The sequence below is a fragment of the Lepisosteus platostomus genome, chromosome 14, assembly GCF_059453375.1.
Source record: "Lepisosteus platostomus isolate fLepPlt1 chromosome 14, fLepPlt1.hap1, whole genome shotgun sequence".
Lineage (NCBI taxonomy): Eukaryota > Metazoa > Chordata > Actinopteri > Semionotiformes > Lepisosteidae > Lepisosteus > Lepisosteus platostomus.
In genome coordinates, this window is record NC_142624.1 from 34,918,207 (window position 1) to 34,941,665 (window position 23,459).

Below are 23,459 nucleotides of genomic sequence, written 5' to 3' on the forward strand. Positions count from 1 at the left end.
CTACGTTCACTGGCAGTCCTAGTGATTACAGTTATAAACACCTGTACTCTGCCCACGGTGCTCACTCCTCCAGGAAACCAGAGCTATTTTGTCCCCGACGGTGTGGCCCTACTCCTGAGCGGGCCTGTGCAGATGTATCCCTGCAACATCGACGAAGGCTTTGAAAACAACAGACCTCAAGAATCGACAACTGTGCATGAAACACAAGCACAGGGTCTTGGTGCAGGATCGCGAGAGTTAACCAAGCAACAACGACACGTTGAGGTCTCACCGACTGCAGACAACACAGCCGGGTCCAGCGGTTCCGCTTTATTATGGTAACAAAACACAATTCGTATTTACATTCGAGTGAAAGAGAAAACAAACAATACAAATACGGGGCAGCCTTCTTCCTCTCTGCTGGAATGGGGGCGGGGGCTGGGGGAGAAGGAGAGGGAGTTTCAGTCCACGTACTTCCCCAGGATATCTCCATCACGGAACAGGAAGTAATCCTGAAAACAGAAACACACATTCCAGTGAGCGCGCCGCCCAGAGACTCGGCCCCTGACCTCCTCCCAGGACTGCAGCTGCGCGGGGACACACCTTGTCATCCAGCGTCACTTTCGTACCCCCGTACTCGGGCAGCAGGACCTTCTCCCCCACCTTGACGCCGACCGGCTGCAGCTGACCACTCTGTTGGCCAGAGAGAGAGAGAGAGACGGACAGACGCTGACTTTATGTTCGCTCGGTGTCCACACGGCCTGCTGCGGACTCCTCTCGGGATTAAAATCAGAAAGGCAGGGGAGTATCGGCATCTCCAGCCCACTCTGTTGCACTGATGCACAGGCAGATAGACCGCTTTAGAGCTTAACACACGAGGGCATCCAGCCTGCAGTCCCTCAGGCTACCTTCAGATCTCCGCCCATCTCCAAAAGCTCAAGACCCAGCCGTAGTTCACCTCTTCAAGCTGTCCAAGATTTAAAGAGGCCTAGGAAACCGGTCATCTAGTACACCTCAAGAACTGTACCCCCCCCCAATCTCGTCTATTAGAACCCAGCTGCGACACATTTTAACACTGCGACAGGTGCCCTGTAACAGAGGGGGTGGCGTCAGTGGTGCACAACAGCGTGAGCTGCAGCATGCCTCTTCCCCACATCCCATAATGCCCTGGGGCCCCTCCTGTAGACAAGTGCCTGCTGGGAATTAGGAATGTACATAAAAAAACACACTTAAAAAAATGTGAGTTTACTCAACTGGTTGTAAACACAAAATACCTAACAATTTGATTAAAAGGTCACCCAGTATGTCATTTTTCCCTCTGTCTTTTTCTTTTGACATAAAAAAAAAGCAGTTTATCCTTCTGAAGCGAAGCAGCGCTACTTTCATGCGTGCGGACCGGGACCGCCCCAGCAGGACCCCCGAAATCACCTTGTTGACACTCCCGGGCCCCACCGCCACCACGGTGGCCTGCAGCACCTTCCCCTGCGACTTCTCGGGCAGCATGATCCCGCCCTTGGAGACGGTCTCCGCGGCCAAGCGCTCCACCAGCACGCGGTCAAACATCGGGAGGAACTTCCTGAACGCCTGAGGGTCCGAGAGAGAGGGGGGGGAGAGATGAGACGAGCGCCATTCCCAGAAATAACACATCCAATCGCAGAATTCCCACTCCCACAGGAATCAGAAAAGGGAAGAAACTCAAGAGAGCTGCAACACAGTGTGTGATCTGCTGACATTGAGCCTGTCTCTCAATAATAATAATAATAATAATAATAATAATAATAATAATAATAATAATACAGTGTGTGATCTCCTGTCCCAGCCTGAGGACAGACAGTCTCTCAATAAAGTTTTATGTTTAATGCAAATGTCCAATAATTCATGTCTGTAAATGTTATGTTAATTGTATCTGGTTTGGCAACACTAATTCACTGGTCACACCACTGATGCCCTGCGACTCCGAGAGAGAAGAGAGGCAGGAGAGAGAGCATCCTCGTCCCGAGTGGGAAAGCAACGAGCGCAGGCCACTCTGACCCCAAGGGCGGAAGTCCTGCTGTCCTGCCACCAGGGGGCAGAGCACACTCCCTCTCCCCCAGAGGCCCAGGGCATGGAGGGAAGTCCTGCACGTGTTCACACCTTTACTTCACTGCGAGCGGTACATCTGGGTGGCGAAGCAGAGAGATGCCCAGGAGGAGGAGCAGAAACATCGAGTTGCTCAGCTACTCCTCCGAAGGTGCCGACGCAGAGGTGTGAACAACAGGTTAAAAACGAGGATGAAACCACGATCTGGGCATCACGGGTGCCGAGACCCGCGACAACAACAGCTTTGTCACTCGCGATGAGTCGGCAGAAGGAGCCGAGGAATTCGGGAGCAAAGACAGGGGAAGGAGCCGGCTGAGGAATGTCGCAGAGCGCCCGAGGTCTCGCAGCTCAGACAGATAAAGCGGCGTGTGATCAGGGATCCACGAGGTCCTGTCCCTGGCCCGCGCGGAGGAGGAGGAGGAGGGCTGTGCGCGCGACCTTGGATCAAGGTCACTTCAAGGGCACGGACAACAGCGGAGCAGGGGGGAGGGGCGCCCCGTTTGCCAACAGCCTGTGAGCTCTGTAGGGAATTAATTCCCAACGCGTGGTCAAGGCAGCCAGACAGGAAGCATCGTTAATGATTGCCGTCAGCAGAGCACAGGGCAGGGAACATTGATCCTGCCAGAGACACGGGCCTCCCCCTCCTCTCCTGCACACTAGCACCTCATCCCAGAAGTGCAATGGGGTCACCAAGGCGACATGCACCTTCAGATGCAAATTGCACCACTGGAACTGGCAAGTCGTGTTTTAGTACAATCACAGGTTTTAAAAATGTCCACCCAGAAAGTTCTGCTCCTCTCCGGGGGGGTGTTAAGACTTTAAGCCCAGCCTCAGACTTTCTGTGCTGCGTGAGAGCACATCTGGTTAACTAATTACTTGATTGAAGAGATCATCGTAACTCCCTGTAACTACTGGAGACTGGGAAGGCTTCAATTAAAGGCTTAGATGTGCGACTATCTCGGAAAGAGCAGGGAGGTCACTTCCGAAACGAGCGGGACCTCCAAAACGCCGAGTTCACGTTTCATATCTGCCCCGGATGTGATTGAAGATAAACCGGAGCCACAGTTTGTTCTTCCGTGTAGCAACTTGCGTGATTACAAGGGCACGCGTGCCGAGCCGGCTGACACACGTACGGCAGCTATCAAGAAGACTTTTAAACACAAGCATTTACAAAGAATTAACCAAAAAAACGTATTTATTCACAAAATTAAGTTCCCTTTTTTAAAAATTGTGTTCTTAAAGCCATCTTTGAGAGCAACACTTCTATTTAGACGTCTGTCGATGGTCTACGGGGTTAACACATGCATGCGTTTTACAGGGACGTAACAACTAAACGCCTCCGCCGAGGAAGCAGAGGGCGGACTTTAAAGGCCGGATTCTGTCAGGTCACCTAGGAAGGAACACGGAAAATAATCCAAAAGGAAAACGTTAATGCCAAAGGCAAGACAGCCCGCCGGGTTGCTCACTAGCACCGGTCTGAGGGCGCCGACCTTGACCCCCGGGTCTCTGTCGGTTCGGTAAAGCCCGAATTCCGTCTCCGGTGTCGCCGGACTCCCCCGCCCGCCCTTCGGCCCAGTCCGTGCGGCTGCAGGTGTTAAAAACCTGCGACCGCGCCGATCCTATCGTCAGTATGGAGCAGTATCCCCCCCTCTGCGCCCAGTGAGAGCCCGCTTTATACCAAGTGTCCAAGTGACCTGCTTTTACAGCGCTCACCAGCGTGCTGCTCAGCTTACACGGAGTAGAAAGTACTAGAGAAGGCGCATCGGAGCTTCTGATCTGGATATCTAGACATTTTAAAATGGCTCCATTGCAAGCCGCCCTACGGCACGGCCTGCGTACGGAGCAGAGAGTCTTACCATGCCGACGTGTCTCTATGAACGTTTCTACACACAGCAGCGTGGTTCCACCGCGACCCTCCTGTGTCCTGCGCTCGGGGCTTCTCCACGCGTGAGACTTAGCTTTCTCTCACACACCAGAATCGCCGCCCCACGTGAAGAAATACGGGCGCCTGACAGCGCATGCGCGCCCCCTCCGAGCCGGTTCCTCCCCCTGTCCCGGGTTCCAGAGCCTTCTGGAACCTTCCCGACACGATCCCCCGCGCGCCCTGCAGCCAGCGCGCAAACCGACAGCCGCCCCCGCCTCCTGTGAGTGCATACAGCGGAATTACTGCTTCATACACGGGTGCAATGTGTTTCAAAGCGATGCATTTGGCAGCAGAGCGTGCATCTCCGCCCCCCCCGCCATTGCATCAAAATTACACAACATTCACCTTCGACCCCTCGAACTTTTTTTCCTCCTCCAATGGCGTCCGAGAAGTTTCTGGAAATCGCCTGCCCCGGAACGAGCATGGAGGTTCCCCCCCCTGGCGCGCTCTATCCCACCTGCGTTTAAAGTAACGTTCCCGGAGCCGTGTAACGCGACGGACGGGCGGGCCCCAGTGAGGTGTGTGTGTGTGTGTGTGTGTGTGTGTGTGTGGGGGGGGTCTTCACCGCCACAGTCTTGCGCGCCCCCCCCCAGCGGGGCGAGTGTGTGCAGTTATACAGGTTTCGGGGCGGCCCCCAAGCGTTACCCGGATGGAGATGCCCATGTGCGCCGCTCAGAGGCCGGAGAGGAGGCGCTTTTAGGCAGCAGCGCAGCTCGCCGTCTTATTTCTTCTGGCAGAGCCCACTGCGCGGCGGTCGTCTGTTCCCTCCTGACCTCATCCCATCCACCCCGACAGTAAGTACCCGGGCTCCCCTTCCTCGCTCGCTCGCCGCTGGAGCACGGTTCCGCACGCCGCTCCTGGGGAGCCTGTCCTGTCTCTGCCGTGACGGAGCGGAGCGCTGCAGCTCGGTTCGAGCCGACTGAAGGCGGCGGGCGGGCGTGCGTGCGTGCCTGCTCGCGTGTCTGCAGCGGTGGCTCGCTCGGCTGTGGCCGTGAACGTCCTCATTTCGTGTGGGCCTGCCCTTGGCCGCTTCGGGTGTAACTCGTCCGCTTTTCTGTGCCTATTTGTGTTTTCCACTTTACACCCCGAGGTGAGGGATTGGGGGTGGCTCGTTTGTCCTTCTGTAGTTTTCCGGCTGGACTGGACATGAATGATGGGCGCTTGCATCTGTAACGGACGCTGTGGAGGGGGGAGAGATTCTGCTGCCTGCCCGCTGCTGCGCTGCACATCTCGAATATCGCCCAGCACGGCGTTAAGCGCCTGCCGCGTGAAACGGGCGAGCCGAGCGGTTCTGCGGAACCGTGTAGTGCTGTGAGAGCTCCAGTCTGTTCTCGCCAGCTTCTGACTGAACCTCGCCATCCCAGTCAGAGACGGCTACGTCTCTACTGCTAGAAGGATAATGAACTGCATGTATTCGGAGAGGTCGGGGGGTTTTATGTTGGAATTAACGTTTTCAAAGATTGCGCTTTGTTAAGGAGGTTATTGCACTCTTCTCATTAAGACAGTCAGATTTGGGTCAACTTAAAAACTCATCACTGGATAGTGATTAGTCGTAAGCTCTGCTACGTCTTGCCAGACAGTCCAGATAGTAGCTTCCACCGCGAGCAGGGATGTCCTCGTGAGCGGGGGGCGCCGTGTGCTAACGTGCGGCGCGCGCCGATGAAGCTCCGTTCTAGCGAGCTCCGCGTGCGCCGCTGCGCACCGGCACGCTCTCGACGCAGCCACGGCTTTGACCTTGTGGTGCGTGACCCCCGCACGCACGCACGCACGCACGCGGGCGGAAGGACGGACCTTCATGCCGAAAAGACGCCGTGAAAGATTAGGCGCTGTCACAAGACTGAGGGGTGGTTTGTAGTGGGTTTACTTGAAGTGGATTTGATTGTTGTTTTTTTTTGGCTTCTTGTCTGTAAACAGTTAGGACCCCCCCCACGGTCTTTATAAAGAACAGTTCTGCGTTCCGAGCCGCCCTTTCCCCCACATCGACTTTTAGCTTTTAAAATTACACCTGCTGAAAGTGTAATTACACAGTAAAATAAGAGGGCGTCGGGTCTGTCCTGTCGCAGGAGGCGCTCAAGGTGTCGTGGTTGAGTAATCTGCGGCCCGCTTCGAGCCTATTACCCCGGTCGTGCGTTTACAGTGCATTGGCCTTGTGTGCCTTCACGGTTAAGAGCTCCGATAATCCGGCAGTCTCCACACAGCTGTCTAATCGGCACAGATTCCCTTCTCCCGGCGGTGGGTTTTCGAGGGAAGGCCGTGTCCTTACAGGTACGACCTTGGCCCTGCGTGTCCGGGGTGTCAGTGCTGAAGCAGGCCCCTGCGCTCGCTGGAGCCGCTCAGGCTGTGTTGCCATGGAGACAGGCCGGGCAGGGTGAGCTTGCAGTGCAGCCCCGCGCCGTGGCAGAAGTGGGGTGAGCGTGCGCGTCACGGGGTACACAGCTGGGGTCTGGAGCCGGAACGGGTCCAGGCCGAGGCCCCACCGTTGCTCCTTGGAAAGCAAGATCCGCGGGATCGCCGTCTGTCCGCCGCTCAGGCCTGTCTCTGCTGCACCCCTGCAGGAAATGCTGCGCTTGCCCACCGTGATGAGACGGATGCGCCCGGCGTGCCGAGCGCTGGCGCCCCACCTGACGCGCTGCTACGCCAAGGAAGTGAAGTTCGGCGCCGACGCCCGCGCCCTCATGCTGCAGGGCGTCGACCTGCTGGCTGATGCCGTCGCCGTCACCATGGGGCCCAAGGTAGGGGTCGGAAGAGGAGAGGGGGCGGGTAGGACACCTGGTGGGAGAGGGGGGGGGGGTAGGACACCTTGTGGGGGGGGCAGGGAGAGGAGCAGGGGGTGGGGACACCTGGCAGGAGAGGGGTCGGAAGAGGAGAGGAGGAGGGGGTGGGACACCTTGTGGGGGGGGCAGGGAGAGGAGCAGGGGGTGGGGACACCTGGCAGGAGAGGGGTCGGAAGAGGAGACGAGGAGGGGGTGGGACACCTGGTGTGTGTGTGTGTGGAATACGCATTGTTTGGCAGCGACGCAAGTACACGTTTGTGTGCAGCAGGAAATGTGTAGCGGTGGGTTGTTTGTGTATGGATTGTGGGTTTGAAGCATGTTGTGCAGAGCTGGATGCCTGAGGCCTGAGATTCTGTCCTGGTTCGAGCGCCTTGTGCCTTCGTGCAGGGTCGCACGGTCATCATCGAGCAGAGCTGGGGGAGCCCCAAGGTCACCAAGGACGGGGTGACGGTGGCCAAAAGCATCGACCTGAAGGACAAGTACAAGAACATCGGCGCCAAGCTGGTGCAGGACGTTGCCAACAACACCAACGAGGAGGCCGGCGACGGCACCACCACCGCCACCGTGCTGGCCCGCGCCATCGCCAAGGAGGGCTTCGACACCATCAGCAAAGGCGCCAACCCCGTGGAGATCCGGCGCGGGGTCATGCTGGCCGTGGACACGGTCATCACCGAGCTCAAGAAGCTCTCCAAGCCCGTCACCACGCCCGAGGAGATCGCCCAGGTAAGGCCTTGCGTGAGGGAAGGGGTGCGCCTCGTTGCCCCCAGGGTAAAAGGGAGGGGTACCCCGCTTGACGGCCCTCTCTCTCTTTCCTGGCCTTCTTTCAGGTGGCCACCATCTCTGCCAACGGGGACAGCGAGATCGGCAACATCATCTCCGACGCCATGAAGAAAGTGGGTCGCAAGGGGGTCATCACCGTCAAGGTGGGTTGCAGGGGGCTTGTTTTGTAGGGGGCGGTGGGGCGGGGCATCACTCTGAGCTCCATGCCCGGGTTCGATCCAAGTAAAGAGTGTCCATTAGGAACTGTCCAGTGGGAACTGAACTGGCCACAGCACTGGCCATTGGAAAGAATGATGCTCTCAATCCAGATGTGGAGAGCGACAGCGTGTTGCTCAGTTGTTCACCTTCCCCTGAAGTGTAAGAGTTGATGTATTAAAGAGCCTGGAAATCCTGCAGGAATAGGCAGAGGAAGAGTAGCGGATGGGGGTAGTTCGACAGCAGTGTTCCTGGCTTCTGCATTGCTGTTGCTCTAAAGGAGCTGGTGAAGTGAGACGGGGGGGGGGGGAGGTGACTGCTTTTCCACTAGCCCGTGGCTCTCGAGTTGGGAGAAGTGCTCCGGGAATCCGTGTCTAGTGATCTGGGAAGCAGCCTGTCGCAGGTCTTTCCTGGGAGAGAGGTGTGTGAGCTGTGTGGTGGGTCCGGTGTGCCGGCTGATGCCGTGTTCTTGGATGTGTGTTTTCAGGATGGTAAGACTCTGCACGACGAGCTGGAGATCATTGAGGGTCTGAAGTTCGACCGTGGGTACATCTCCCCGTACTTCATCAACACTGCCAAAGGTGAGGGCGCTCTGCCAGGCCCCGGCGTCCCTGTCCCCGCCACACTTCCTCTCTGCAAGGTGGCTTCTGTTTGAGAACTGTAAACTGTTTGTTTTGGGCTGTTTTCTCTTTCCTCGTGGCCTTTCTTTTGAGCGTCTTTCGTAATAGTAAGTAGAAACGAAACGGGAGTCATCGGGGAGCCCATCCGCACAGCGACAGACACGCTCGTGTGTGTTCTTATCAATGTCCTGTCTCTCTGCCCCCCCAGGTCAGAAGTGCGAGTTCCAGGATGCCTATCTCCTCCTCAGTGAGAAGAAGATCTCCAGTGTCCAGTCCATCGTCCCGGCTCTCGAGATCGCCAACCAGCACCGCAAGCCCCTGGTCATCGTGGCCGAGGATGTGGACGGGGAGGCTCTCAGCACGCTGGTGCTCAACAGGTCCGTCTGTCCGCCCCTCTCTTGCTCCCGAGTGTCGGTCTCTCGGGTCGTTAGGGCTCCCACTGGGCTGTCGGGGGTCACCGCAGACTCACGGTGTGATCTTTCTCCCAGGCTCAAGGTGGGGCTGCAGGTGGTGGCAGTGAAGGCTCCTGGGTTCGGAGACAACAGGAAGAACCAGCTGCAGGACATGGCCATCGCCACCGGGGGCACTGTGAGTATCCCACCCAGGCCCCTCCTCCTTTCTTGGTCAGGCTGTCTGTTCTCTCCCAGAATCCTTTGTGCTCACACATTCAATGTAATTCTGCGGATTCTCTCTTCTTTGACCATCACGTCTGCCTTCTGATTTCTCATCTCTCTGCACTTTACTCCTTCTCTCAGTCAGAGTATCTCTGCAACCTTCTTTTTACTGTTGACTTGGTGTTTGTGTCCGGAAGTGTCCACCCAGTTCCTTCAGTACTGTAGTGAAGAGACTGTAACTTCTTCATTCCTGTTTCCCTCTCCCTCTCCCTCCAGGTGTTCGGGGACGAAGCCCTGGGGCTGGCGCTGGAGGACATCCAGGCGCACGACTTCGGCAAGGTGGGGGAGGTGTTGGTGACGAAGGATGACACGATGCTGCTGAAGGGGAAGGGCGACAAGGCCGCCATCGAGAAGCGCGTGCAGGAGATCGTGGAGCAGCTGGAGGTCACCAGCAGCGACTACGAGAAGGAGAAGCTGAACGAGAGGCTGGCCAAGCTGTCCGACGGGGTGGCTGTGCTCAAGGTGAGGGGAGGAGAGAAACGAGGGGGGGGTGGGATGGGGAGTACCCCAGGAAGATGGGGGGGGGCAGAGAAAGGGGGCTCGCTTCGTGGAAGATGAACATAAGTAGTACAAAGAGGGAAAAAAAAAACACAACAATACAATTGTGTAGCAAAAGAAAGACAGAGACAACGGGCAGTGTGCAAAAAACAACAGACGATGTGCAAAACAACAAAAAAAGTAACAGGTTATGTGCAAAAATATGCATCAACAGAATAAAATAAAGGGATGGAAATGATGGGGAGGGAGCTTTTGACATGTATGGTAGAGGGAGATTTTCAATGAGTGGGATTTTGGTAAGAAAGAAAGAAAGGTGAGGGGAGGAGAGAAACGAGGGGGGGGTGGGATGGGGAGTACCCCAGGGAGATGGGGGGCAGAGAAAGGGGGCTCGCTTCGTGGAACGTGAAAAGAAGAGTGGAGAATTCTGGGAGGGGGCAGGGTGTGGCGGGTGAGGGATTTTGCCAGGAGCTTTGATGGCAAACGTCTGTGTTCCCGTCGGGGCGTCAGGTTGGGGGCACGAGCGACGTGGAGGTGAACGAGAAGAAGGACCGGGTGACGGACGCCCTGAACGCCACAAGGGCGGCGGTGGAGGAGGGCATCGTGCCCGGGGGCGGCTGTGCCCTGCTGCGCTGCATCCCTGCCCTGGACGGCATCAAGCCAGTCAACGCGGACCAGAAGATCGGTGAGTGGAGAGACGCGTACAGCCCCAGCGTACTCCCCTCCTTCCCATAATCCTCCCCTTGCTTGCCAGCGCCAACCCGTCCCGCTCGCCTTTCCCCGTTCCAGGAATCGACATCGTGCGGCGGGCTCTGCGCATCCCGGCGATGACCATCGCGAAGAACGCGGGGGTGGAGGGCTCGCTGGTGGTGGAGAAGATCCTGCAGAGCGGGGCGGAGATCGGCTACGACGCCATGCTGGGGGAGTACGTCAACATGGTGGAGAAGGGCATCATCGACCCCACGAAGGTAGGCGGGTTTGTGCAGCACACTGAGCCGTGGTTCCTGGTCCAAACGGGACTGTCACAGGGTTGCTGGTCCTGGGTCCTAATGACCACACACACACACACACACACACACACACACACACACACACACACACACACACACACACCTACCTGCTGGTTTTTGTTCCAGCCAAACCCTTCGTTGAACTGTCTTCCCAGCTCTTGAAAATGTTGGATCTTTTAACTTTCACTTTGTAAGGAAAATCCTGAACTTGTGACTAGCAGCCCCCCACTTTAGATGCGCTCCATGGTTGCTGTTGGTAAAGGGCGTTTTGCATGGACGGTATGTTACCCCTCTTGCACACCCATTGCACGGCGATGACGTCGTCTCTCTGGCGCCCCCTGCAGGTGGTCCGGACGGCCCTGCTGGACGCGGCCGGGGTGGCGTCTCTGCTGTCCACAGCGGAAGCGGTCGTCACGGAGGTGCCCAAGGAGGAGAAGGAGCCCGCGATGGGCGGGGGCATGGGTGGCATGGGCGGCATGGGCGGGGGCATGTTCTAAACTGGGAACGGCCCCCTTCCTGCTTTCTGATGGACTGACTGGACTGGGGGGGGCAGTGGCCAGGGGTCGCTAGGGAGTCTGTATTCTCATACCCTGTCGCTCCCTGGCCTTCTCCCTGTCGGACGTGGTGGCCAAGAGTTTGCTGGGGAACTGTGACCCCCTCCACCCACATGCGCACCTCTGCTTTCCCACTGCTGCCCCCTGCTGGGACGAGGGGGGCTGTCGTGAGCCAGGACTGCTTCGGAAGATTGCCCCTCCAGGTCAGGTGGTCTCTTCTCCTTTCTCCCCCCCCCAGGGCTTTGCTAGTGCTGACCCAGTACAGCTCCCTGCTCCTGATCTTGTCGAATGGCCTCTGGTTGAGACTGTAGTTTCAGGCTGATCCTCTCTGTGCCCAGTAATGGCTTGTCCTCCATTGCCCATGCTGGTTCATCCTCTTCTGTAACTTTTTTTTTTTATATGTGTGTGTTTATGGAAAAAAAAATACTTGTTTTGTGCACTACTGTCCCAACTTTCCTTTGGTACTTAAAATTCACAAGTTGTCATTAAATCTCTGCTGTTTACGCGCATGGATTGAAGTATGTGTTTATCCTGTAACAGGTTGGAGAGCTGCCTTATTGAATTACTTTTGTTTGTTCAAAGCTCTGTACTGTGGAGCAGGACCCCTGAGCTGTGTGTACAGCAGGCTTCTGTGGCAGAGTAGGGGGACTGTGGGCCAAAGAGACCTCCACTGTAGAGTATCAGGGGCCCTCAGTTCTTTGCTGAAGCGAAGTTTTAACTTTCCTCTGGCCTGAGCAGTTTACCCAGAGATGATAACCCTGACCTTTTTTTGAGGGATAGGACCAGGCGTGTTGGAGCTGGGATGATCGGCTCATAGGCCTGGGCACATACAGGACAGGAAAGGCTCTTTTTGCTGAACTGCTGGGCGTGTCAGGGGTTGATAGGCATGGAACCCTGATCCGGCAGCATGTTTGTCCTGGAGGGGAGTTGAGTTGTGGCTGGGGGCAGGAGATGGGGGGGTAGGGGTTGCATGAGCTGGGGAGGCCACTGCCCTTTGTCCCAGCCTGAGCCCTGTGAGATCTTGCTCTGGGAGGGGACAGTGGAGCAGGTGTCGGAGCCCCGGTACACTCTGCCCACCTCAGTCCACTTCCTGTGCTGGGGGGCGTGTGTGGAGGAGGAGGTGGGAATCGCAGCTGAATGTTCAACTTCATGACGACAGACCGTTGGTAACTTCTTTCAACTTTTTTTTTTGGGGGTGGGGGGAGCGAGCAAGTTATGAAACTTTTTTTGTACAATAGTCAGTTTTTTTTATTTAATAAAATTCAAATAATCTGCGACAGATCCAGCTGTGTTATTTTCCTACAATGATCACCACCTGGATGTGAGAATGGATGTCCAGTGGGAAACACAACTGCAGACCAACACCTTCACAATGTTAACAGTTATGTGCTTCACCCTTCCAAACTTTTATTGTAGTTCAACCATGGTTTTTTTTTTTTTTTAGACCTTTAGATGGAACAGAGCAGCACTAGTTCCCAAACTGGGGCTGGATGCAGCTGTGCCATGTGACTAACTGGGAGAGCCCATTCAAGACAAATCTAACAAATCCTTCTTGCAGGAATAGGGGGCCTTTTCCACTTTGAGTGTATCCCCCCTGACAGCAGACCGGAGGATTGTTCCCTGCAGTTTTAAAAGTCAATGTAAAAGAATATTCTGCCTCTGAACTGTACAAACTAGGCTTAAGTTTTAGAGCAAGACTAAGATCCTGTTCACTGTACTGCTGGGGGGGAAAGGGTTGCTTCAGCTCTGAGGTTTTTTTAATGCATTGAACTTTTCCTTTTTTAAAACACATGCATTTATAAACAGGCAGAGGATTTCAGAATCGTGGAAAAGTAGATGCCACATACACCAACAAAGCCACCAGGTGTCATACAGTAGGAATCAATGCATGAGAGTAACAGATGTATGCAATAGAGCTGCCAATTAAGCAAGCAGTTACCCGATAAGAGATTTCATATCCATGATGAAGCCCTTAGCTGGGCCACACTGGATACTGCACAGCAATGGGGATGTGGAACCTACCTACCAACTGGACTAGATGTCTTGACTGGGTTGGTCCACGGTGAACTGGCCCATGATTGGTGCAAGTCCACTCCACATTCATGCTTTTGGAACATGATTTGTATAGTATGATTATCCCTGGCCAGGGTGCGGGGGATTCATGAGAATGAACTTCCAGCGGCAGTCTGCTAATGGGGTAAATTAATACAGACAGCTATGGCACTGGCAAGGACAATACTCCACGCCCTTTTCTGGGCAGCAGGGACCCTCGCAGAAAGCTACCACCTGTAAAATAGGACTAGATGGCTGCATAGGTCCAGTATGTCCCATGTGCAAGGGGCTGTTCATGCAGGGGCCTGAAGACAAGCCATCCTTCACTACAACACACAAATGAAGACAATTGGAACATTCCAGTTCTCTGGTATGAAGATGAAAGACATCTTGCTAAATAAAACTCCCATCCCAAGTTTAGTTTTAAAAGAAATGTAATTGGAAATTAAAACTTCATTACAATCCTGTGCACTCCCCTGTAGTCCAGGTAGCGCACACATACAAGCAGCCACTCATATCAGTTTACATGAATTCACATTTACAGAAGAAAATAAGGACTCTGAAACTCATGCATTATATTACATTTAAAAAATTGTATGGAGACTTTAATAGAAAAATAGTTTATTATACCATGCAACCAGAATGCATTTGTGTCTTCATCCATAACATCTTAATTACATTTAAGGTAACAGTTTGGCAACAAAACATGTCTCCCCTCCATCTCTTATCTGTGCTTTATAACTGTATATACATGTGTCTGTCCAAGAACTAAATAAATTAACAAAGGTGCCAATATACAGCCTAAGTAAAAATAAGGGAACAAGCAGGGGGGCAGAAAGGGTTTATAGAGGGGTGAGGTTTACAGTATTAAAAAATGTTGGTCTTCTACAACAACAGATGTACAGTACACAATCAGCACACCGCGTGGATCACAGAGTGGTCACTGGGGGCAGGGCGCCAACACGAGGTTTGTAAAAGACGTGTACAAGAATAAAACCAAATTCAACGTTTAAAAGAACCCTGCACACTTCAGCACGGTCACACCCGCCCCCCCCCCCCCTCCCAGCAAGGAGAACGTCAGGAATCCTCTGATCACAGCTTCAGACCCTCCCCTGTGCAGCTCGACATCCTGAGCACAACCCAGACGCCAGCGCTGACAATACCGTTGAGGCCCCAGGCTTCGACACATCCACAGACTCCAGCCAGCGTCTGTGCCCGAGCGGAACAAAAACTAATTACACCTGCCATTGTGTGGAACCACCAGACACTCAACATTCAGCAGTCAGCGTTCCCTCGGTTTCACCACACTCAACATGCAAACATGCATTGTGCAACTGTGATATCTGGTGTCCCAAACACTTACTAGAGCTTATGTAAACACAATCCTGCCTGGGGCCGAGTTCCCAGCACCTCCTCGAGAGCAGCTCTTGCTCTCCATCCACAAAGCTCTCCTTCAGCCTGCAGCACTGAAACTGTGATGAGTTACAGTCTGGCTCTCCCAGTGCTGGCGCTAGGGACCCCCACACCTGCTGGGCTTCACTTCAGCCAAGCTCTTGCCGAAAAGAGCCCTCCACTGAACGAACCTTGCTTTGCTGGAACCTCTGCAATTTGTTTCCCTCCCTCTCTGCTCAAGTATGGAAGTATGAAGTTATCACAGCAGTGTAAGAATTTTAAATGAGCAACTTCCTACAAACAGATGAAACATCTTATTGGGTAGAGCCAAACCCAGCAGGTGTGTTGGGGTGCCCAGGGCCAGTGGGGGGTCCACAGTGCCCCACCCTGCACCCTGAACATGTCAGCACTGGTCTTTAACCCTTGCCATCAGACAACACTCCAAATATCCATCACTAACTTGACTTATTTACAAATTTCGGCAGCTCAGAAAACATGAGCCGGCCCCCGCCGCCACACACCAGGGACTGGTCCACGCCTCCACCCCCTGCCCCGGCACGCCCCTCAGCGGGAGCTGTCCCGGCGGCCGGCGATCTGTGCCGACTCTGTGCAGGCGCAGGACAGCGGCACGGCGGCGGTCCCGTGGAGTGGGCGGGGACCGCGCTGCCGTGGGGCGGGCGCGAGAGGAGGGTGGACGTGTGGGGCGAATGAGGCACTTGGGCGGGGGGCTTCGGGGGAGCAGAAATGAACCCCCCACCACCCCTCCTGACTCGGGACCCGGTCCCACCGTGGCTGTCGGGACAGCGGCTGCAGACGCCTGCCTGCCCCACCCCCACCCCCCTCCGCCCCCGCGGGCGCCGGGGGGGGGGGCTACGTGTGGTGGACCTCGTGGAACATCAGCTCGCGGGGGATGGTGGTCACGGGGCCGTACAGCTTGCCGGCCCGCCGCTCGAACGCCGACACCATCTGCTTGACGACCTCGTCGAAGAAGACGGTGGCCAGCTGGGAGTGCAGCAGCGAGCGGAACTCGAAGGAGACCTGGGATGGGGGATGGGGGGGGGTTAAAGGTTAGAGGTCAAAGGGCAGCAGCATCCGCACGCTGCAGGCACCCCCTGGTCAAAGTGTCCATCTCGGCGCATCTCTTAAGTGAAAAGAGGTTGACAACCTTCATATGGGACAAGCATGACATCTTTCTGCCAAATTTGAATGCACAATTATTTACAGTTCTGTAGATATTCAAAATGATAAGACTGTGAATATGGCACGTGCAAGTGTTTGAGCGCCCCGTCAGTAAGGACTCAGTAACACCTCCACCGGCCGGTTAACCGCACTCACTGCGAAATCCAGGGTGCAGGTGCGCGGGTACCCCGGGATCCCTGGGCTGAAGCGCCACACCGTCTCCAGGTGGTTGAAGAGCTTGCCCTCGGAGCAGGACGCCTGGAAGGGTGAGCACGAGGCAGGGGCAGCTCAAGAACGCGCTCGCGACAGGCCAGCTGGGCGGCGGCTCAGGGACCCAACCTCTGACCCCTGTCCCACACACCCTACAACCTCCACTCCCTCCTCCTGCGCCAGGCGCCTCTCTTTTTGGGGCTCAAAGGCCTCTCTATAGAGCCAACTCCCAGAACATGAATCCTGTTAGGTAATACATCACAATACGCAGCAGACCCAACCCGCAGCCCTCTAAGAGTCAAACTCACAATTACAAGGCCACAGCTAGTGGGGACTGGGTTTGAGGCTCCTAGACCTAACCTTGCTTGGAATCGGGGGGGCCTTGCGTTGCCATACCTTGACCAGGTGGGGGCGCACTGTGGTGACAAGGGAGGTGTAGCGCTCCAGCACCGGGGGGAAGCCCACCTCCAGCTGGGCCTTGCAGAAGCCGGTCCTGCGGAAGATCACCTCCGAGCGCTTGCACCACGGCACGAAGTGCAGGTACTGCTCCACCCCCGCCACCACGTCATACATCTCCTGCATGGAGTACCTGGGGAGAGAGGGCAGAGCGCCGCCGTTACACAGCTGGTACCGCACACACCTGTAGACGTGCTGCCCGGCGCACACCTTATCACACTGTTAACACCTGTATGCTCACCAGCCACCTGTACACACCTTATCACACCGTTAACACCGGTACGCTCACCAGCCACCTGTACACACCTTATCACACCGTTAACACCGGTACGCTCACCAGCCACCTTCACGGCCTCGCACACACCTGTATGCTCACCAGCCACCTTAACGGCCTCGCACACACCTGTACGCTCACCAGCCACCTTAACGGCCTCGCACACACCTGTATGCTCACCAGCCACCTTAATGGCCTCGCACACACCTGTACGCTCACCAGCCACCTTAACGGCCTCGCACACACCTGTATGCTCACCAGCCACCTGTACACACCTTGTCGCACTGTTAACACCTGTACACTCACCAACCACCTTAACGGCCTCCTGCACACCGGTACACTCTCCAATCACCTTAACGGCCTCGCGCACACCTGCACGCTCACCAGCCACCTTCACGGCCTCGCACACACCGGTACGCTCACCAGCCACCTTCACGGCCTCGCACACACCGGTACGCTCACCAGCCACCTTCACGGCCTCGCACACACCTGTATGCTCACCAGCCACCTTAACTGCCTCGCACACACCTGTACGCTCACCAGCCACCTTAACGGCCTCGCACACACCTGTACGCTCACCAGCCACCTTAACGGCCTCGCACACACCTGTACGCTCACCAGCCACCTTAACGGCCTCGCACACACCTGTATGCTCACCAGCCACCTTAACGGCCTCGCACACACCTGTACGCTCACCAGCCACCTTAACGGCCTCGCACACACCTGTATGCTCACCAGCCACCTGTACACACCTTGTCGCACTGTTAACACCTGTACACTCACCAACCACCTTAACGGCCTCCTGCACACCGGTACACTCTCCAATCACCTTAACGGCCTCGCGCACACCTGCACGCTCACCAGCCACCTGTACACACCTTACCGCACCGTTAACACCTGTACACTCACCAGCCCAGCGCACGCTGTGCTAACACCTGCGCACTCACCAGCCACACCCCGGCACACTGCGGCGGGACTGCTTGACAGCACCTCAGCGCCGTGCCGCCCAGCGACGCGACTCACCCGATGATGCGCCTCTCGGAGTACTCCTTCCTCTTGTTGATGAGGGGCGCGGCCAGGTTCAGGAAGCTGCGCCTGCACGCGAGGACAGGGGGCCCGGGCGGCGGCGCCAGGAGGGGCGCCCCTCGGGTCATCAGGATGCCACAGGAGGACAGGTACCTGGACAGCAGGCAGACAGAGGAAGACCAGATCGTGCGGAGGTGAATTACCGGAGCTACCTCCAAACCCATCATCCATTCCTGGCTGAAACGCCGGGGCAATTAAAACCAGCAGCAATTTTCCCCTGCTCATTTTGCTGCCGCAGGGCTAGGACAGGCAGACTGACCCTTGCCTGCTCACCTACCGAGGAACAGTCGGTGAGCGGTCACGGGGACTGGCAGGCCACCCTCAGCCCTGCCCAGGGTTCGAGAGCTGCAGAATCACAACCGGAGCTTCCAACATCAGCCTGCTGCACCGAGAACCCCCGGCTGCTCACGGGCGAGATGCAGGGCCCTGGGTTCAAGCTGGGCATGCACAGTCAAGCCCAGAGCTATCGCCCTCCAGACTCTACAGGAGTGGAAGAGAGCAGAGCCACCCGCTTCGCGCTGGATTCCCGTGTGTATCCAGACATGGGCCAGCCTGGTCCTGAAGGGGCAGGTTCATTACTGGCTCAATAGCTTCTCCCAGCTCTGCAGAGACCTGTCGCTTTGAATTGGAAAAGCTGCAGGACCAGGACTGGATACCCCAGACGCACACCATCACATACATTATACATTCCTATTCCAGAGCCGGCATTTGAGCGCCAGCTACACAAGAGAAAACCAAGATCAGAGAGTCTGCATTATCCCTTATTATGACCTTAAAGACACATTACTGTGCCTAATTGCCTCCATATATGTATATATTCCTGCACAACCACCCATGAAGACACCTTATGTATTCTGTCCTTATAGTATTGCTCAATGCACTGAACAGTCTTCCGGGCAAATGTTGTGGTCTAACCACACTACAGCCTGTGTTTTTCCGAGTGGGTTAATATTACAATCTGACAGACCGACAGAGATAGAAAGAGACTGAGGCCAGAGACTCTCTGACGTCCACAGGACACGCGTCCGTCTGAGGGCTCTTCTGCATGTTGCCACAGATTCCCCCGACCCTTGACCTCCTGTGGAAGCAAGTGCGATTCACACAAGGGCTTTTGATTTACACAACGGGGCTCGTGCACGGGTGCCCAGAGCCCGGTGGGGTGGGCTCGTGCACGGGTGCCCAGAGCCCGGTGGGGTGGGCTCGTGCACGGGTGCCCAGAGCCCGGTGGGGTGGGCTCGTGCACGGGTGCCCAGAGCCCGGTGGGGTGGGCTCGTGCACGGGTGCCCAGAGCCCGGGTGTAACAAATACTTGTAGTCAGCTTACTGCACGTCCACCATAGTGTAAGGAAGCACTTTGTGAAACGATAAAAAAAAAAAATAGAATCGAATTTTCCATGCAGGAAAAGAAATGGAGTACAAAGAATTTCAAGCACAGGTTTATGAAGATATTAAAGTCCAAGAGAGATGGGAGATAACACTCTCAGTATACAGCTTCAAAACAATGGTGAAGCATTAAAGGCATACGGCAGCCCTCATATGTTCAGACCAGTTATTAAATCTCTGTAACAAAATGAATTCATTGATGTGATCATTTATTTACAAATTTCGAATTAAGAGCAAACAAGAACTTTCGGAAAGTACTCAAAGTCACCATGTTGTCACAAACCCCGGGACCCCCGGAGAGCTTGTGAGAATTGTGACCTGATGTGGCCCCTCCTGCTCACTAGTCACTCTGATAACGAATGAAATGTGACACACGAGTGTGTAAATACAGGCTATACAGCAGAAAGTTTCCAACACGATCTGCGTGCAGAGTTAAGAGTTAAACAGTATTTATCGACAAAACCATCTTGAAGTCAAGAGTAATATTTCTACCGAGTTAAAAAAAAAAAGATATCTTCACAAGCTTGCTTATTTCCAATGTAATAAGGCCACTTCACGTTACCAGACATTTTCCTGACTCGTTCTGAATCGCAGAACACGGCGCTGCGCATACCTGGAAATGTAGTCTGCAGGCTTTTACAAGTTAGTGTACTTTCATGGCAGTTTGAAATGCACTCATCAATGCTGATTCTTTCAAACCCCGAAATATAAAAATAATGTTGCAGTTCCCCTTTAAGCGTGCCAGAGAAAATACTGGGGATTATTGTACTCAGGTGCTTACCAGGGAGAAACTTGACAACATGCCTGAGGCCACTTCAGGCTCAGGAAAGAGTTTTATATGTATTATTTTAAAAGTTTTATACCCAGCAGTATTAAAGCACAGTATACACGTCCAGAAGCTGATGTTCTTCTACCAGCTGTATGAAAGGAAAGCAGCAATGCGATCCAGTCACTCAAGACCAGGATCATATCTCTGAACTGGCAAACTGCTCATGTACCTCTTACTTATAAAAACCAAAGACTAACTATGAATCAACAAGTCTTACCTCTGTTACATAAGGTTCTAGGGGGATGTTTGGATTGGGAACTGGTTAATGGACACAAACACAGCACAGACCAGTGATGATCATTCAATTCAGGGTTGATGTAATTAGTGGCGTACCACAGAGATCTCTACTAGGACCACTGCTGTTGATATCACTGTAGATCATTGATAGTGATGTAGTTCATCAACTAGTCAGGCTCACATAACAAAACAGGAGGATTAGCAAACACTGCAAAAGCAGCACAGGACAGCTGAGAAGATCTCGCAGAAGGACACTTCAGAATTCAGGACTGGGGGAAACACATGGCTGACCACATTCAGGGAGCAAACCGGCCAGCCATATTGTCAACGGGGATTCCCCGGATTCCTGCAAGGACTTACTGCTTGGGATCCCGGGATCACTTAGCCCCGAACGACCAAACAACCACGTTGCACCGAACGGCCCCCTCGTCTGCGACCTTTCTGTTCTTCTTAATCTACAGACATCAGACGCAGTCGCCGTTTCACCTGCGGCAGTACACCAGGCGCCGCTCCTGCTTCACAGACGGGGCACGAACCACGGCTGTCCCGAACAGCAGGATCACACCTCCCCCCCGGCTCTCGCGCTAACGATCAGCTCCTCCCTCCAGGGCACTCCCAGATCCCCGGCTCCGCTCGGCCCCTGGAATTCGCCTGCCTGATTCCCATCTCTCTGAAGCTCCCGTCGCCTCCCCACCAGCCGCCTGTCCTCACCCCCCCCCCCACACACCTCAGCCTCACACCCCACCACCACACACCTGAGGCCTGCCCCAGCCGACACCCGGGCTTTCTTCCTGCGCCCCAGCTCCGCGTGGAGCCCCTCGGCTCTCCCTGCCCCCCGGGGATGGTAAAATCGGGGCTCCCCGGATGCCTTTGACCTCTGGAGAAGACCCCCCTCTAGCTCACAGCGCCAGAAGGCCCCGTCCTGTCAGCCAGTCAGTCAGTCCCCCCAGTCCCCCAGCCCCAGTGAAGGAGAGGCCCGGAAGAGTCCCGGAGGGCCCCTGCAGCCCCCATTCCTGCTGCCCAGAGCCACGGTCCCCCCCATCGGCCCAACCGACATCACAAACGCAGTGACCCACCCGGCTGCCCCCTGGGTCACTACTGACGCACACAGGGCTGGAGAGAGCAGGTCAAGCTTGGCCACTGGCACAACACCAGGACCCCCCCAAAATTCCAAGTGCGGAGCCCCTGATCCAGGGGTGTTCCTCGCTGGTCGGGGGGAGGGGTTCTGTGCCGTTTCCGGTTCCTGGCGAACTGACCCAGCTGGTTACTGGCTACTTAACCGGACCGGTCTGTAACACCCCGGCACCGAGACTACACCCCCCGCCCCCCACACACACGGGCACCGCAGCCCTGTCGACCCGTGGGGTCCGGGGAGGGGAACCGGACCTAGGCCGAGCCTGGACCGACCGGACGGCGATATCTTGTCCCTGCAGCCGTCAGCTCTCTGCTTGACCGCAACAGAACCCCACCTTATCTCAGGCGTGTATATCTATTGATCCGGATCGTTAATCTTACAAGCGATTAAGATCGTTTAGTTAATTTTTTTTTTCCTCCACCGATTCACAGCACCGTGCTCTCCCAGAGAGATGTTCCCAGATGCGGTACTGAGAAACTATGCACGGCATTTAGCACTCTGGAGAGGGGCCTTTTTCTTAAGAAAAAAGAATGCAGTTCTGTCTTCCATATTTGCAAGTGATTATAACTGTATTGTTTGTTTGTTTCGGCCGGCGTCTGTACGCCTGAGCTGTTTTAATCGTGCAGAGGTCTTGTATAATCTCCACCCCCCCACCCGCCTCGAGAGGTGACTGCAGATTTAAAACTATTTCTCCGAAGTACTGTCCTCCAGCTACCCGGAAAAATAAAAGTTTTTCCCCCCTCCGCACAGTTAATCAAGTCAAGCGATACAGCTGTCGACTTTTAAACTATTCAACACAGGGCTAAAACTCACCGAAACGCTGCAAAGACACTCGAAATCTCAAGGAGAAGCGAGAAAATCATCTAAAAACGAAAGTGTCCCTTATGTTGCTGTTAGTACTTTATTTAATAAAACACAGTGCACAGAGTTTTCGTGAACTTAAACATCTCCATACTCCGAAGACGTCTAACAAGTGGCCATGACAAACGCAGATGTTATGCGAGTACACGTTCGTTAAAACATATGTCGGCTCTTAACAAACAAACAAAAAATATGCGAATGTGTTTTACCGTCTTGACCCCAGCAGAGTTTGAGGTCGGAAATTTTACACAGACTGCAGGAGCGAAGAAACTTTTTTTTTGGAAAAAAAAAAGGTGACACCCTACCTGACGCCATTCCTGGGTGGCCTCTCCCGGCTAGCGGCGGCCGGTAACTGATTGATACATTCGGCAACAGCTCTCCGCAGGCTCCTACAGCCTCTCGCCATTTTCGCTTTAACAAAGTGAGGCCCAGCGCAGGCGACACTTTCTGTAGCGACGGCCCGCCCCCCTTTCCGAGCACACCCTGCAGGGCCGGGGCTCTGATTGGCCCCTGGTCCGGAGCGCTGACTCGTCATTGGCGGCTCCAGCCGCCCGTCATTGGAGAGGGGGGGGGGCGCGTGTGTGTTCTGCGGTGTTTGTGTGCCCCGGCCTGTCACGAGATGCTGGATTGAGTTGCTCCGGGCGCCCTGCCTTTCTAAGTAAAGGTTATGGCTAAATTTGGGGTGAGGGCACGGGGAGTTATCTAATTGTGCGTGAAATGTGAATGTGTAAAAGTCAGTCCCCCTGCGTCAGTCGCTCAATCTTCTCTTTTTTTTTTTACATTCTTTGAATGTCAACAGGTCTTCGTTCTTATACTAATGCATGGTTTGTAAGCAGTTTCTCAAAGTGTTTTTACGGTTCATGAGAAACCATAACCACGGTTAATGGTAATAAAGGCCCCCAGTATAATTAACAATTAAGGGAAGGCGATAGGATTCAAACATTTACAAGAGATTACAATATAAAATAAGCACAATATGCTAATAAACCCCGAGTGGTTAGGTTTGGAGAGAAAAATGATTAAAACGCTATATATATATACTAATATATCTAATATATATGAGCCAGCAGCCATATCACTCTGCAACTCACAACTGGCAGCCCACTGAAGCTCAGCAGTATGAGCCTGGTCAGTACCTGGATGGGAGATCTCCTGGGAAAAACTAAGGTTGCTGCTGGAAGAGGTGTTAGTGGGGCCAGCAGGGGGCGCTCACCCTGTGGTCCATGTGGGTCCTAATGCCCCAGTATCGTGAGTGACGGGGACACTGTAAACAGGCGCCGTC

General features: G+C 54.7%; 3 protein-coding genes across 4 annotated transcripts; 1 reads left to right on the plus strand and 2 right to left on the minus strand.

The window, feature by feature from the left end:
• Positions 1–259: 259 nt before the first annotated feature.
• On the minus strand, positions 260–4,098 carry hspe1 (heat shock 10 protein 1). The gene is made up of 4 exons (XM_088605865.1): positions 3,915–4,098; positions 1,408–1,563; positions 583–672; positions 260–491 (listed from the first exon to the last, which is right to left on the minus strand). The coding sequence occupies exons 1-4, from the start codon at positions 3,915–3,917 to the stop codon at positions 441–443; spliced, it is 300 nt and encodes a 99-aa protein (XP_088461991.1). The 5' UTR covers positions 3,918–4,098; the 3' UTR covers positions 260–440.
• Positions 4,099–4,619: 521 nt separating this feature from the next.
• hspd1 (heat shock 60 protein 1) lies at positions 4,620–12,363 on the plus strand. Of its 2 annotated transcripts, none has more exons than XM_088605862.1 (11): positions 4,620–4,776; positions 6,538–6,714; positions 7,144–7,479; positions 7,584–7,679; positions 8,219–8,312; positions 8,560–8,728; positions 8,840–8,939; positions 9,242–9,487; positions 10,031–10,205; positions 10,310–10,488; positions 10,875–12,363. In XM_088605862.1, the coding sequence occupies exons 2-11, from the start codon at positions 6,541–6,543 to the stop codon at positions 11,025–11,027; spliced, it is 1,722 nt and encodes a 573-aa protein (XP_088461988.1). In that variant the 5' UTR covers positions 4,620–4,776; positions 6,538–6,540; the 3' UTR covers positions 11,028–12,363. The 2 variants fall into 2 exon arrangements, with proteins under 2 accessions (XP_088461988.1, XP_088461989.1); XM_088605863.1 differs by lacking the exon at positions 4,620–4,776 and adding an exon at positions 5,818–5,836.
• Positions 12,364–13,740: 1,377 nt separating this feature from the next.
• Positions 13,741–22,638, minus strand: coq10b (coenzyme Q10B). Its single transcript, XM_088605864.1, has 5 exons — positions 22,483–22,638; positions 17,671–17,826; positions 16,314–16,506; positions 15,864–15,965; positions 13,741–15,566 (listed from the first exon to the last, which is right to left on the minus strand). Exons 1-5 carry the CDS (start codon positions 22,581–22,583, stop codon positions 15,399–15,401), a joined length of 720 nt encoding a protein of 239 aa, XP_088461990.1. The 5' UTR covers positions 22,584–22,638; the 3' UTR covers positions 13,741–15,398.
• Positions 22,639–23,459: the final 821 nt, after the last annotated feature.